Consider the following 15222-nt stretch of genomic DNA (forward strand, 5'->3'; position numbering starts at 1 on the left):
TATAGAATCGGGGGCTTCCAAGCGTGTTCGACATCTCCCTGCTCCCACTCAGAGTCAAAACCAGAGCCCGGAATTCTATTTCTAAGCGTCCGCCGGAAGCTAGCTCCCCAAATGCCACCACGACCCCACTCCTTACACCCCGGGATTCCCAGCCCTGGTTCTGGGAACAGCTAAGGGTCGGTCCAGACTTCCCAAGAAATGCCACCAAAACCTCAAAGCAAGACAAAGGCAGGTTGTGACTCGACCGCCGTGACGGGTTGAGAAGTTGCCGGGGAGCATCTGGGGCTACAGCAGAGCCTCGGGGTGCCTGGGAAGATGGGACGGCGTCTGTGCCCCGGCCCCTTCCTCCGAGCCGCACTCCCCGAGGCTGGTTGCGCCCCTCCCGCCCCGGGGCGGCCCTGGTGCTGAGTCCCTGTGTTTCTCCGCAGAGAAAGATGCCTACAGTTTTGGGAGGACGACGATAGCAAACCTACAGACCGAGTGAGTAGCGGGTGGACGGGTCTGGGGGTGCCGACGGGCGAGGCCAAGGAGCGGGCGGGTTCTGGAGCCCAGTGTCGGCGAGAGGCGGCCCCACGTGGGTGGACTGATGCTCCAAAGCCCCCTTGCAGCCAGCGTGTGGCTGGGCTCTGGGCACGGACACCCCATTAGCAGCTGCTGTTTTGAGGGGCTGTAGGAAACCAGGGGGGGGCCCCTGCGTCTAGGGCTCATTTGCCAGGAAGGGGCTTTAAGGGGGGCTGGCCGCCCAGCCTCTCGTGACAAAGTTGCTGTCCCTCAGCTCAGTGCCATTAGGTAGCCCAGCCCCTGTGCCCCCGCCCTGCCTGGGGTCCCCCCTCCCCTCCCCCCGACTGATCGCAGGCGGTGTCCCCGCAGCAATGACCTGCTCTGGCTGCACACCGTCTTCGCCGTCATCTACCTGTTCCTCACGCTGGGCTTCATGCGGCACCACACCCAGTCCATCAAGTACAAGGATGAGAGCCTGGTGAGTGAGGCGGGGGAGGGGGCACGGAGAGGAATGGCACCCCCTGCTCGACCCCCTGGCACGATGGCAGGGCGCGTCAGGAGGGTCCTCTGGAACCCGGCTTGCATGTTGGAACTCAAAGTTGGCATTGTCTTTTTTTTTAAATCATCACCTGAGGATATGTGTATTGATTTGTTGTTAAAATCAAGCACCTGATTGTCCGTTGATTTTTAGAGAGAGTGGAAGGGTTGGGGGGAGAGAGAGAGAGAAACATCAATGTAAGAGAGACCCCTCGATCGGTTGCCTCCCGCACGTGTCCCATCCAGGGCCGAGGATCCAGCCTGCAACCTGGGCACGCGCCCTTGACTGGAATTGAACCTGGGACCCTTCAGTCCTTGGGCGGATGCTCTAGCCACTGAGCCAATTTGGCCAGGGCGTTTATTGATTTTTTTTAGAGAGAGAAACAGAAACATGAATGTGAGGGAGAAACACCGATTGGTTGCCTCTCATACAACGAACCCCCGACCTGGGATCAAACCCACAGCCGAGGCATGTGCTGACTTGGAATCGAACCCACTACCTTTTGGTGCCCAGGACAATGCTCCAACCAACCGAGCCCCACCCCCACCCCCCCAGCCAGGGCCTGGTATTACCTTTAGCACCTTGTTTCCTGGGTAGTCATTTCAGGATTTAGGGTTTAAGGGCCAACTAGCCCTTAGATTTGTGGGCTGTGGGGGACCCTTTCCCCCTCCCTACTTGGGAGTCCATCCTGTGGGACTCTTTCCCTCTCCCCATGTGGGAGTCTGTACTTGTTCTCCAATAAATTTCCACCTTTGCTATACCAAAAAAAAAAAAAAAAAGATTTGTGGGCTGTGAACTTGCAGTGACGATTCTGAACGCGATTCCGTCTCGGTGACTTAGCTGCAGGCCTGGCCCTCTGCTGATCTGCTGTGTGGCCCCATCGGAGTCCCGCCCCCTCCCGGTTCTTTCTCGGTCCCCTGTCATGCCAGGGAGGCGCGTGGCGTTGCTTGGGAAATGCTCTTTGTGTAGCTGGGAGGAAGGCGCCCTTCCCGGGCTCCGCCGGGCCAGGAGGAGCGCCCAGGGCCCCTGCCACGGCTTGTCCTGCTGACCTTTCTCTCCGTGTGTTCCTCCGGCAGGTGAGGCGGACCCTGTTCATCACAGGACTCCCCAGACATGCCACGAAGGACACGGTGGAGAGCCACTTCCGGTGAGCAGGGCCGGGCCGAGGGGGAGCGAGCCCTTCCCGGGGGGACCACCCAGTCCCGTGGGCAGGCGCCGGGGTGAGCACCTTGTGTCTTCCACGGGGCCCTCGGGGAGACCTGAGATCCCGCCGCACGAGCATCGCAGGCTGCCTTGTGCTGGCTGTGCTGGTGCTGAAGGAGGAAGACGAAGGCCTCGCTGGCCTGGGAATGGGCGGCGAGATGGCTCTGCGGCCGTGGAGATGAGGGGTCCCGCCTGCCTGGGGGTTCCTTTTCCAATGCCGTTCTTTGCCTCCGGCCCGCCCTGGGCACAGGGACGCGTATCCCACGTGTGAGGTGGTGGAGGTCCAGCTGTGCTACAACGTGGCCAAGCTGATCTGCCTGTGCAAGGAGAGGTACGGGTGTGTGTGTGTGTGTGTGTGTGTGTGTGTGTAAGTGGGCGTGCATGCACGGGGAAGCGATTGTGCGCGGGAGAGCGGGTGTGCGTGCACATGTGTGTGTTGGGGGGGAAGCAGGCATGCACGGGTGATCGGGTGTGTGTGCACGAGGAAGTGGTGTGCATGGGTGAGCGGGTGTACGTGCACGTGTGTGTGAGTGGGGGGAAGCAGGCGTGTGTGGGTGAGCTGGCCTGCGCAGGTGATCGGGTGTGCGTGCACGGGGAAGTGGGTGTGCATGGGGAAGTGGGTGTACATGGGGAAGTGGGTGTATATGGGGAAGTGGGTGTGTACGGGGAAGTGGGTGTGCATGGGTGAGCGGGTGTACGTGCGTGTGTGTGTGTGTGTGTGTGTGTGTGGGGAAGCAGACGTGTGTGGGTGAGCTGGCCTGAGCGGGTGATCGGGTGTGCGTGCATGGGGAACTAGGTGTGCATGGGGAAGTGGGTGTATATGGGGAAGTGGGTGTGCACGGGGAAGTGGGTGTATATGGGGAAGTGGGTGTGCACGGGGAAGTGGGTGTGTGTGCACGGGGAAGTGGGTGTGCACGGGGAAGTAGGTGTGCACGGGGAAGTGGGTGTGTGTGCACGGGGAAGTAGGTGTGCACGGGGAAGTGGGTGTATATGGGGAAGTGGGTGTGCACGGGGAAGTGGGTGTGCATGGGGAAGTGGGTGTATATGGGGAAGTGGGTGTGCACGGGGAAGTGGGTGTATATGGGGAAGTGGGTGTGCACGGGGAAGTGGGTGTGTGTGCACGGGGAAGTGGGTGTGTGTGCACGGGGAAGTGGGTGTGCACGGGGAAGTAGGTGTGCACAGGGAAGTGGGTGTGCACGGGGAAGTGGGTGTGTGTGCACGTGGAAATAGGTGTGCACGGGGAAGTGGGTGTGTGTGCACGGGGAAGTGGGCGTGTGTGCATGGGGAAGTGGGTGTGCACGGGGAAGTGAGTGTGCACGGGGAAGTAGGTGTGCACGGGGAAGTAGGTGTGCACAGGGAAGTGGGTGTGCACGGGGAAGTGGGTGTGTGTGCACGTGGAAATAGGTGTGCACGGGGAAGTGGGTGTGTGTGCACGGGGAAGTGGGCGTGTGTGCACGGGGAAGTGGGTGTGCACGGGGAAGTGAGTGTGCACGGGGAAGTAGGTGTGCACGGGGAAGTGGGTGTGCACGGGGAAGTGGGTGTGCACGGGGAAGTGAGTGTGCGTGCACGGGGAAGTGGGTGTGCGTGCACGGGGAAGTGGGTGTGCATGGGGAAGTGGGTGTATATGGGGAAGTGGGTGTGCACGGGGAAGTGGGTGTATATGGGGAAGTGGGTGTGCACGGGGAAGTGGGTGTGTGTGCACGGGGAAGTGGGTGTGTGTGCACGGGGAAGTGGGTGTGCACGGGGAAGTAGGTGTGCACAGGGAAGTGGGTGTGCACGGGGAAGTGGGTGTGTGTGCACGTGGAAATAGGTGTGCACGGGGAAGTGGGTGTGTGTGCACGGGGAAGTGGGCGTGTGTGCATGGGGAAGTGGGTGTGCACGGGGAAGTGAGTGTGCACGGGGAAGTAGGTGTGCACGGGGAAGTAGGTGTGCACAGGGAAGTGGGTGTGCACGGGGAAGTGGGTGTGTGTGCACGTGGAAATAGGTGTGCACGGGGAAGTGGGTGTGTGTACACGGGGAAGTGGGCGTGTGTGCACGGGGAAGTGGGTGTGCACGGGGAAGTGAGTGTGCACGGGGAAGTAGGTGTGCACGGGGAAGTGGGTGTGCACGGGGAAGTGGGTGTGCACGGGGAAGTGGGTGTGCGTGCACGGGGAAGTGGGTGTGCGTGCACGGGGAAGTGGGTGTGCATGGGGAAGTGGGTGTATATGGGGAAGTGGGTGTGCACGGGGAAGTGGGTGTGCGTGCACGGGGAAGTGGGTGTGCATGGGGAAGTGGGTGTATATGGGGAAGTGGGTGTGCACGGGGAAGTGGGTGTGCACGGGGAAGTGGGTGTGCGTGCACGGGGAAGTGGGCGTGCGCGGGTGAGCAGGCCTGCGCCTTCTGACCCTGCCCCCCGGAGATGCCCACCCTCCTTCCCTGATGGCCTCCAGCTTGTTCAGAGCGCTGGGCTCCCCGCTCTGGGTAACTGAGGGCTGAATGGAGGATGCGGGGTCCGTGCTGCAGGATTGTGGTCTAAAGTCCCTCTCCCCACAACCTCCACCTGCAGAAAAAAGACGGAGAAGAGCCTGACCTACTACACAAACCTGCAGGTGAAGACGGGCCAGCGGACCCTCATCAACCCCAAGCCCTGCGGCCAGTTCTGCTGCTTCGAAGTGCAGGGCTGTGAGCGGGTGAGGGCCCCCCCAGGCTGGGTGCGGGCGCTGGGGTCCCCTGCCACCCGCACGGGGCCACGGCATCACAGGGATGTGTCCTGTGGCAGGAGGACGCCATCTCTTACTACACGGGCCTGAAGGACCGGCTGATGGAGAGGATCACGGAGGAGGAGTCCAGGGTCCAGTTCCAGCCCCTGGGCATGGCCTTCGTCACCTTCCAGGAGAAGTCCATGGCCACCTAGTGAGTGCCCCGCCCTCCCGGGCTGGCCCCCGGCTCCTGTCCAGATGCCTCACCGGCCCTCTCGGGAGAGATGATACCGCCGAGTCACATCGCTGGGGTCTGCCGGTGGCGTGTCCATCTGCCTCCCCAGGTCTGGCTCGGGAGGCACCGCCATGCTTACCCCGCGGGGAGCCCAGCCTGGTGTCTGGGGGACAGTAGGGCTCGCACCAGCTGCCCCAGGGGTCCATCAGCTCTGCATCCCAGCATCCTGCCAGCAGGATGGATGCCACCCTCCTTCAGATTGCCACCCTGCTCCCCAGATCCTGCTTCTGTGCATGGGCTCCCCATCTTCCTACAAATGGGCACTCGGGGTGCTCACTGCTGCAGGCAGCCTGGCCTTGGGGAGGGGGTTTGCATAACGCACCTCCGCCTGCCTGCAGTCTGGCTCATAAAGCGCACCCGTAACTGGGGCCTCAGCGTCCCCGAGCCTTGGGAGCTGCAGAGGGGTGGGGTGAAGAGATGGGCACTTTATGGGAGACAAAAGGGGAAAGAGGAGGAGCTGGCGAGGGTTGAGGTGGGGTCCGAGGGAGGGAAATCTTCGATCAGAATGGGAGACGTCTCGTGTACTGTGGTCTGATAGTGACTCTGGGGCCTGGGAAGTAAGCGAGAGTCTTAAAGGGTGAAGTCACTGGCAGCAGGATCCTGGTGGGGGGTGGAGGGGGGCAGTGCAAACAGCATGGGAACCGGAGCCAGACAGATGGGGCGTAGAACCTGATCGGAGAGCCTCCGTTTCCTTATCTGTAAAATAGGAATAATAATCCTTGGCTTGCAGGACTGTTCTAAGGATTAAACAAAACCCTCCACATTGCGGGCCACGCATGTTGTCTCTCTCATAGCATCTACACTAATAAAAGAGTAACATGCTAATAGACCGTACCTTCGTGACACCCACCAGCCAATCAGGAGTGAGTATGCAAATTAACCCAACAAAGATGGTGGGTTAATTTGCATACACAGGCGCCGAGCGGCCGGGGGGCGGGGCGGGACACTTGCGTTGTTGCCATGCGACGACGCAGGTGTTCCGCACCACCCCAGCCGCTCCAGACCTCTGGGCAGCGTGGGAAGGTAGAAAGGCGGCTCCGGCCAGAGCGAAGGCGGTGCCGGCAGCCAGGCGAAGGAAGGCCCATTCTTGCATGAATCTTCGTGCATCGGGCCTCTAGTTAATTATAATAATAAATCCATAGTAATAAAGCCAGGGTCCTGCACCATGAGGCTCCCATTCGCCCCCTGTGCTGGACGTGTGCCTGGCCCCGGGTGGCCTGGACCCTGGCACGTCTGCCTTCCCCGCAGCATCCTGAAAGACTTCAACGCCTGCAAGTGCCAGGGCCTGAGGTGCAAAGGGGAGCCCCAGCCGTCCTCCTGCAGCAAAGAGCTCTGCATCTCCCAGTGGACAGTCACCTTCGCCGCCTACCCCGAGGACATCTGCTGGTGAGCCCCCAGGCCCGCCGGGGCCACATCCCAGTGCTCAGGAGCCACACGTGTCTCGTGGCTACTGTCTCGGACAGTGCAGCCTGAGGTCAAGTGTCACCTGCTTCGTTAGCCTGGGGGCATATTAAAAGAGTAAAAAGAAAAAAGTGGAAATTAATTTTCGTAATAGTATCTATTTCTCTGTAGATACTAAAATATTATCAGTTCAGCAGTTAGCGGAGAATAACTTGTATCTCCTCTGAGCTCATAAGGCCCCAACATTTGACCTTCCAGTGGCTGAAGGTCAGTGCAGAGAACTCGTCTGTACTCCCAGGTCGAAATGAGCCCTACACCAGAGCCCCTGGCTTGACTCACGTGGGCTTTCTGACCCCCCTGAGCCATGGGCACTGTTGGTAGGGCTGGTGGCCGGGTGCTGGGAGGTGAGCCTGCAGGGCCCGTGTCCTCTCCTCCGTAGGAAGAACCTCTCTGTCCAGGGCCTCCGCTGGTGGCTCCAGTGGCTGGGCATCAACTTCGTTCTCTTCGTGGTGCTGTTTTTTCTGACCACACCCTCCATCATCCTCTCCACCATGGACAAGTTCAATGTCACCAAACCCATCCACGCGCTGAATGTGAGTAGTGACCATTCTACAAAGCCCATCCCAGGAGGGCTGGTGCCAACAGGGCACGGTGGGGGGCGGGGAAGGGAGGGGGCCGGGGGATGTGGGGGACGGCGAACCAGGATGTCATTCACTCAGCTCATGTCTGTGCTGTTTTTAAAATAAATTTTTTGTATTGAGGAATAATTGACGTATATGATCATGCCTGCGTTTTTAGCCCTAAGCAGACATGGCCACATTGAGTACAATGTCTTCTAGTAATTTAGACATTTTATGTACATATATTCATTATATAGGTTATATATATAATAAATATAGAATTGTATTCCATACATGTTCATAATGAATGTGTGTGTATATCCTATCTAATAAAAGAGTAATATGCAAATTGACCATCACTCCAACATACAAGATGGCTGCCCCCATGTGGTCAAAGATCCTGCCCCCATGTGGACACAAGATGGCCACCACAAGATGGCCAGCAGGGGAGGGCAGTTGGGAGGGACCAGGCCTGCAAGGGAGGGCAGTTGTGGGCGATCAGGCCAGCAGGGGAGGGCAGTTGGGAGGGACCAGGCCTGCAAGGGAGGGCAGTTGGGGGTGATCAAGCCTGCAGGAGAGGTCAGTTAGGGGTGATGAGGCCAGCAGAGGAGGGAAGTTGGGGCGACCGGGCCTGCAGGGAAGGGCAGTTGGGGGGGACCCAGGCCTGCAGGGGAGGGCAGTTAGGGGTGATCAGGCCTGCAGGGAAGGGCAGTTAGGGACAATTGGGCTGGCAGGGGAGCAGTTAGGCATCAATTAGGCTGGCAGGGGAGTGTTTAGGGGGTGATCAGGGTGGCAGGTAGAAGCGGTTAGGGGCAATCAGGAAGGCAGGCAGGTGAGCAGTTGTGAGCCAGCAGTCCTGGATTGTGAGAGGGATGTCCGACTGCCCGTAAACGGGCAGTCGGACATCCCTCGAGGGGTCCCAGATTGGAGAGGGTGCAGGCTGGGCTGAGGGACACACACCCCCGTGCACAAATTTCGTGCACCAGGCCTCTAGTATAATTATATATATGGAATCAATCTACATATTCATCAGTAGGTGTTACTCGAGTTGAATGAAGTATATTTGGTCTGATAGCATGTTCAGCACCCATTAAAAATTGCATAGACTTGGTGGTGGGCACTGGGGGCTTATGACAAGAGCAGAATGTAAACTGTCTCCGAGCAATGGTTACAGCGATGGGCCAGTGATGCGGGTGCACGTGGGTGCCACGGGAGGGGGCGGGAAGGAATGAAAAGGGCTTCTTGGGTCAGGTGGCAGCACCATGCATTGTTTCTTGTACATTTCAGGTTTTATTTATTTTTTTAATTTAAAAAAATATATTTTATTGATTTTTTTACAGAGAGGAAGGTAGAGGGAGAGAGAGTTAGAAACATCGATGAGAGAGAAACATCAATCAGCTGCCTCCTGCACACCTCCGACCGGGGATGTGGCCGCAACCAAGGTACATGCCCTTGACCGAAATCAAACCTGGGACCCTTGAGTCTGCAGGCCGACGCTCTATCCACTGAGAAACGGGTTAGGGCTACATTTCAGGTTTTAATAATCTTGTTGTAAAGTCATTGACTCTATCAGTAACGAATGATTTTTAAAAAATCCTAGATGGATTGATGCGATAACAGCTCAACACTCCCGGAATTGGCATCCACTTTAAAAGAGGATGGCTTTGCTGAAATATCAACCCCAAATATTTTTGTGCCTCCAGTTCACTTGGCATTTGGTTCATCAGAGCTGGGAAAGCACGCCGGGCTGGAGGCCTGAGGCCCGGGTGCTTGGTCTGCCATTTCCCAGCGGATGAATTCTGAGCCTTGGTTTTTCACCTAAAACCTGGAGTCCAAACATTTGCCATATTGCACGCGTGGGATTGTCGTGATGGTGGTTGAATGAGCAAATGTACGATTGAAGCTCTCTCGTCCGACTCAATATATAATAAAAAATACATAGTGTACGTTAAGCAGTTCCATCTAGATTTAAGGCACATAAGTGTTCATTTTTTTGCCAATGGCTTTTTAAAAAAATATATATTTTTATTGATTTCAGAGAGGAAGGGAGAGGGAGAGAGAGAAACATCCATCAATGATGAGAGAGAATCACTGATCGGCTGCCTTCTGCATACCCCCTCCTGGGGATGGAGCCCACAACCTGGGCATGTGCCCTTGACTGAATTCGAACCTTGGACCCTTCAGTCTGCAGGCCGATGCTCTATCCACTGAACCACACCAGCCCGGGCTCTTTGCCAATCTCTGATGTATGGTTGAGCATGGGGGTGCTGAGGAGAGCCCCCCTTTGTCAGTCTCACACAAACCACACCCTTATTTCCCTGTTTGTGATTCCAGTTTGGGTTTCTTACGGGAAACCATTCTAAGTATAGAACCTTCCTAGATTTCATTTCCCTCGGTCTTTCACAGTTAATTTATTCTCATCGAATTCAACAACATTTTTTAGAAATTGGCCTTTATCAAGTCTTTCCAACGTATCTGACTTCGTTTGCAAAGGATTTTTCTCTTTTTATGCTCATTTACTCAGGGAAAGTAATACCTTCATCAAATCATGTCAGTACAGTAACAAGTACATGGACATAGACAGGGACTGGGAAAAACTAAGAACCGGTCCTGGTGAGTTCCGGCTGGGCCACTGGGAGCTGAGTGGGCCGGCCAGCTAGGGCAGTGGTCAGCAAACTGTGGCTCGCGAGCCACATGCGGCTTGCGAGCCGCGGTTTGCCGCTCTGTTGACTAATGAGTTTGCCGACCACTGGACTAGACTCTCGATTCCAATAATAACAGGCTGTTGTTGTTCCTTGTGATTAAGCCCCCATCCCAGTGGTCAGCAAACTCATTAGTCAACAGAGCCGCAGTTTGCCGACCACTGAGCTAGGGAATGGCCCTGGCCTTGTTCGTTCCGTCTTCCCATGGCATCTTTATTGGTTTTCCGTAGGGAATGGAGAAGGTTATCTATCTGGTCAGTAAGACAAGGGGAATTGAATTATATGAGAAATTGCTGGCTTCACTCTAAATACAAACAGAAGGGGTTGTTGTCTATTCAGCCCACAGAGTGGGCCACCTCCCCTGTACCAGGGACAGCGTTGGTTCTGGGGGGCACGGAGGACCAAACCCCAGCCCCGGAGTTCACTGAGCCGCTATGCCAGTGTGAGCATGTGCCCTCATGGTCTCACCCCGCCCCCCCGCCCCCCGCTGTGGGCCTTGTTTTTCAGGACCCAATCATCAGCCAGTTCTTCCCGACCCTCCTCCTCTGGTCCTTCTCGGCCCTGCTGCCGTCCATCGTCTACTACTCCACGCTGCTGGAGTCTCACTGGACCAAGTGAGTGCCGGGGGTGCTGACCCCCGTGCCCTAGGGCAGCGGGCACACGGCTTCCTGGGCACCCCTGGGACACCAGGGCCTGAGAGTGCTCACGCCTGACTTCCTGCAGGTCCGGGGAAAACCGGATCATGATGACCAAGGTCTACATATTCCTGATCTTCATGGTGCTGATTCTGCCCTCCCTCGGCCTTACCAGGTACAAGTGGCCACCTCCTGCTCTCCATTCAGAATCAGGGTCGTAGCCGGAGAGTATTGTCCCCCAGAGAATGGAAACTTTTTTTTTTATTAATATATATTTTATTGATTTTTTACAGAGAGGAAGGGAGAGGGATAGAGAGTTAGAAACATTGATGAGAGAGAAACATCAATCAGTTGCCTCCTGCACACCCCCTACTGGGGATGCCCCTGACTGGAATCGAACCTGGGACCCTTCAGTCCACAGGCTGACGCTCTATCCACTGATCCAAACCAGTTAGGGCTGGAAACTTTTTTTTAAAGTATAGTTATGCTTGTTTCTCACTTTATTTTTATGTATATATTTAATGTTTTTATTGATTTCAGAGAGGAAGGCACAGGGAGGGAGAATCATTGATGGCTGCCTCCTGCATGCCCCCTACTGGGGATTGAGCCCGCAACCCGGGCGTGTGCCCTTGACCAGAATCGAACCCATGACCCTTGAGTCTGCAGGCCGACGCTCTATCCACTGAGCCACACCGGCCAGGCGTAAGCGGCATTTTAAAGGACACATGTGGATCTGGAGACGCGGCCTGTTTTTAGAAGAAGGAGAAAAGGGACGTCTGTGTTGTGATCTTGAGGCGGTTGGCGGTCGGTTCTGACCGATCCGTTTGTCTTTCAGCCTGGACTTCTTCTTCCGGTGGCTCTTTGACAAATCCTCCCCGGACACCTCTATCAGGTTGGAGTGAGTATCAGCCGCGCGGAGGTGACGGAGCCACGGTCCCGAGTACATGTCCCACGGGGCTCGGGCTGCCCCGCGGGGGGAGGGTGGTCCCCGTTTCGGAACAGACCACTTCCCCCCGGAGACCACAGGGCCTGGGCCTTCCCCGCTCCCCGACCCGGTTCCTGCTGGGGAGGCGGGGCAGAGCCCTCGGCCACACCAGGGGAGCTGGCCCACTTTGTGCCACGTGCGCAAAACATGTGGTTCACTTTTTAGGCCGAGACTCCACTAGTCACAGCCTCATTCGGTGTCTGAAACTTATTTACCGAGACCTGAGCCGCTGGGGAGAAGGAGCCGCTGGGTCTCCGTGGTGCCGGGGGGAAGGAGGGGGAGTAATAATTAACGTTGCAACCAGAACGACTGTCTGGACCGTGGCTTATCTTTGCCAGGAGAACGGAGTTCAGCTCATGTCTGATGTGGGTCCTTGTTGGTATTTTCAGCTCGCACCCCCCCCGCCCCACGTAGCAGTAACACTTACTACTTAGGAAGGCGCTGCGCTGCATGCTGGGGTCTGGGTCTCCTTTCACCTTCACAGCCACTTAGGAGTGGGTCGTGTCATTAAACCCATTTTACAGATGAGGAGACTGAGGCCCGAGGTGTTGAATAACTTGCCCAAGGCTACCCAGCGAGTTACGAGATGGAGCTGGGACGGGACCTCAGCCCCTATGGCACTGAAACAGGCTCTTGAAATAGGTCCTGAAATAGGCTCGTAGGCCCATGGTGGATTTTCCCAAAGAGATATTATAGGGAAGGCTGGCCGCGATTTTGTTTTTTACCTTTTATTTGTTTTCCATCACCATGTACGGGGTGAATTATTACTATTATTTTTTTTGTACTCCTCACCCAAGGATATTTTTCCATTGATTTTTTTTTTTTTTTAGAGAGAGGGAAAGACAGAGAGAAACATCGATGTGAGAGAAGCACATCGATTAGTTGCCTCCTGCACGAGCCCCAACCAGGGCCCGGGCCGGGGAGGAGCCTGCAACTGAAGTACATGCCCTTGACCGGAATCGAACCTGGGACCCTTTGGTCCACAGGCCGATGCTCTATCCACTGAGCGACACCGGCCAGGGCTGGGGTGAATTTTTTTTTTAAAAATATATTTTATTGATTTTTTACAGAGAGGAAGGGAGAGGGACAGAGAGGTAGAAACATCGATGAGAGAGAAACATCGATCGACTACCTCCTGCACACCTCCTACTGGGGATGTGCCTGCAACCAAGCTACATGCCCTTGACCGGAATCGAACCTGGGACCCTTCAGTCCATAGGCCAACGCTCTATCCACTGAGCCACACCGGCCAGGGCGGGGTGAATTATTTTGAATGGGTTCTTGCTGGGTAAGCTGGTGACTCAGGAGCTGGCAGCCTCAGACAGACACACACATACACCCATCAGGCTCTCGTCTAGGCGGACAGCGACTCCGGTTGCCAAGTGCCGCGGTCGGCTCTCGGTCCTCACCTTACGTGATCAGTCAGCAGATGCTGGCTTCGCTGGCTTCGGCGCTCGCCCCTCCTGGTTCCCATCTCAGCCTCCTGGGTGTGCTCTTCGGCGTCTCCCAGGCTGCCTGAGGGCTCAGCTCGCAGCTCTCCATCCACACGCCTTCTCTAGGTGACCTCAGTGGGACCCGGAGCTTTCAGGCCACCCGACTCCTCCTGAACCTGAATACACGCACCGCGTCCACATGTGTAACCCAGCCTGCACCTCGGGCTCCGAATCCCACTGGCTGCCGCAGCCCCGCTTGGGGTTCTGCCGGGCGTCTCAGACTTCACCTGCCCCAAACCAGACCCCTGACTGACTTGTATCCCAGATCTGTGCTCCCACAGTTTTCTCCACCCGTGCCTCAGTTTTTCCTGGTTGATCTGGCAAAAAACACCCACCATGGAGTTCTGCGTGTCTCCCCTCTTTCCCTCATGTGCCCCCCCCACATCAGCAAATCCTGACAATCTAAGAGAGACCCTGAATCGCACCATTTTCACCTCCAGCACGACCGCCGTCGTGTCTCACACGGGACAGCAGGGGCCATCCGTGTGCTACCCTGGCCCTCTCCCCGTCCGTCCTGTCCAGCCCTGCCTCTTGTCCCGCCGACATCCAGGCACACTCGGCGGAGAGCCGTCACCTGTGGTTCCCGCGTCTGGAATGCTCTCCCCTGCTTCTAGACGGCCCTCACTCTTTTTTTAAAAATATATTTTTATTGATTTCAGAGAGGAAGGGAGAGAGAGATAGAAACATCAGTGATGAGAGAGAATCAAGGATCGGCTGCCTCCTGCACGCCCCCTACTGGGGACCGAGCCCACAACCTGGGTACATGCCCTTGACCAGAATGGAACCCGGGACCCTTCAGTCCGCAGGCTGACGCTCTATCCACTGAGCCACACCGGCCAGGGCGGCCCTCACTCTTCACCTTGTCTGCACACCCCCTTCTCGGGAAGGCTCTCTGACGCCCACATAGCAGGGCAACATTGCCGCCCTGCTCTCTCCTCACACCCGCACACCCGGCACCCATGTGTTTGCGTGTCTGTTGGTGCCCGCCGCTGGGATGTGAGCTCCGTGAGGGCAGGGGCAGGGGCTTTGTTTCCCTCTCGGCGCCTGGCACAGTGCCTGGCACACGTGGGTCCCGGCTCGTCTGACTCAGCCCCCACCCCGCCCGCGTCCCCAGGTGCGTCTTCCTGCCGGACCAGGGCGCCTTCTTCGTGAACTACGTCATCGCCTCGGCCTTCATCGGCACCGGCATGGAGCTGCTGCGGCTGCCCGGCCTCATCCTCTACACCTTCCGCATGGTCATGGCCAAGACCGCCGCCGACCGCAGGAACGTCAAGCAGGTGCGGGCTGGCGCGGGGGGCGGCACGGGCTCCCCCTGAGCTTCCCCACTCGGCACTTCCCCAGCCGCCTGAGCAAGTGCCGGGCACTTAGCCACGTGCTTTTCCCCAGGGGCACAGGCCGCCTGTGGGGCGGAGGGGCCAGCCCTGCTTGCCCGGGGCAGGTCTTCTAAACCTCCGTCTGCTCTGACCCACCGGCTGGAGGAGAGAGTGTGGATTTTTACATTAAAAATTTTTTTTAAAAAAATTGATTTCAGCCAAAACCGGTTTGGCTCAGTGGATAGAGCGTCAGCCTGCAGACTGAAAGGTCCCAGGTTCAATTCTGGTCAAGGGCATGTACCTTGGTTGCGGGCACATCCCCAGTAGGAGGTGTGCAGGAGGCAGCTGATCGATGTTTCTAACTCTCTATCCCTCTTCCTTCCTATCTGTAAAAAATCAATAAAATATATTTTAAAAAAATTGATTTCAGAGAGAAAGGGAGAGGGAGAGAGAAATAGAAACATCAATGATGAGAGAATCATTGATCAGCTGCCTCCTTCACGCCCCTACTGGGGATCGAGCCCGCAATCCAGGCATGTGCCCTTGACTGGAGTTGAACCCGGGTCCCTTCAGTCCACAGGCCGACGCTCTATCCACTGAACAACACCAGCTAGAGCTGGATTTTCACATTTTAACCAGACTTACACACACACACACACACACACACACACACACACACACACTCCTAACATCAGCATGTCGCTTATTTGGGGACATCCACGTGCAATAAACCCTTAAGATGATCACAGTTGCCAAAGGCGTTTGGGGCATGTGGCACTGTCCCCTACACGGGCAACGTGGGTTCTCTTTTATTCTCCTTTGCCGTGTGGGCACCCTGAGAGGGCAGTCAGAACCCTC

The 15222-nt window shown here is 56.7% G+C and overlaps 1 protein-coding gene across 3 annotated transcripts in view; it reads left to right on the top strand.

Annotated features, from left to right (window-relative positions):
* The window catches only part of TMEM63A (transmembrane protein 63A), a 52279-nt gene that overhangs the window by 16720 nt on the left and 20337 nt on the right, over positions 1-15222 (top strand). For all 3 annotated transcript variants that reach the window (XM_080651189.1, XM_080651187.1, XM_080651188.1), the window contains exons 8-19: positions 429-480; positions 871-979; positions 2116-2186; positions 2493-2573; positions 4788-4911; positions 5001-5134; positions 6464-6601; positions 7056-7209; positions 10446-10552; positions 10662-10748; positions 11409-11471; positions 14166-14328. In XM_080651189.1, the coding sequence (XP_080507315.1) occupies positions 429-480; positions 871-979; positions 2116-2186; positions 2493-2573; positions 4788-4911; positions 5001-5134; positions 6464-6601; positions 7056-7209; positions 10446-10552; positions 10662-10748; positions 11409-11471; positions 14166-14328 (1283 nt within the window). The remainder of the gene's footprint in view (positions 1-428; positions 481-870; positions 980-2115; positions 2187-2492; positions 2574-4787; positions 4912-5000; positions 5135-6463; positions 6602-7055; positions 7210-10445; positions 10553-10661; positions 10749-11408; positions 11472-14165; positions 14329-15222) is intronic.

The sequence above is a fragment of the Plecotus auritus genome (assembly GCF_963455305.1).
Source record: "Plecotus auritus genome assembly, chromosome: 14".
Lineage (NCBI taxonomy): Eukaryota > Metazoa > Chordata > Mammalia > Chiroptera > Vespertilionidae > Plecotus > Plecotus auritus.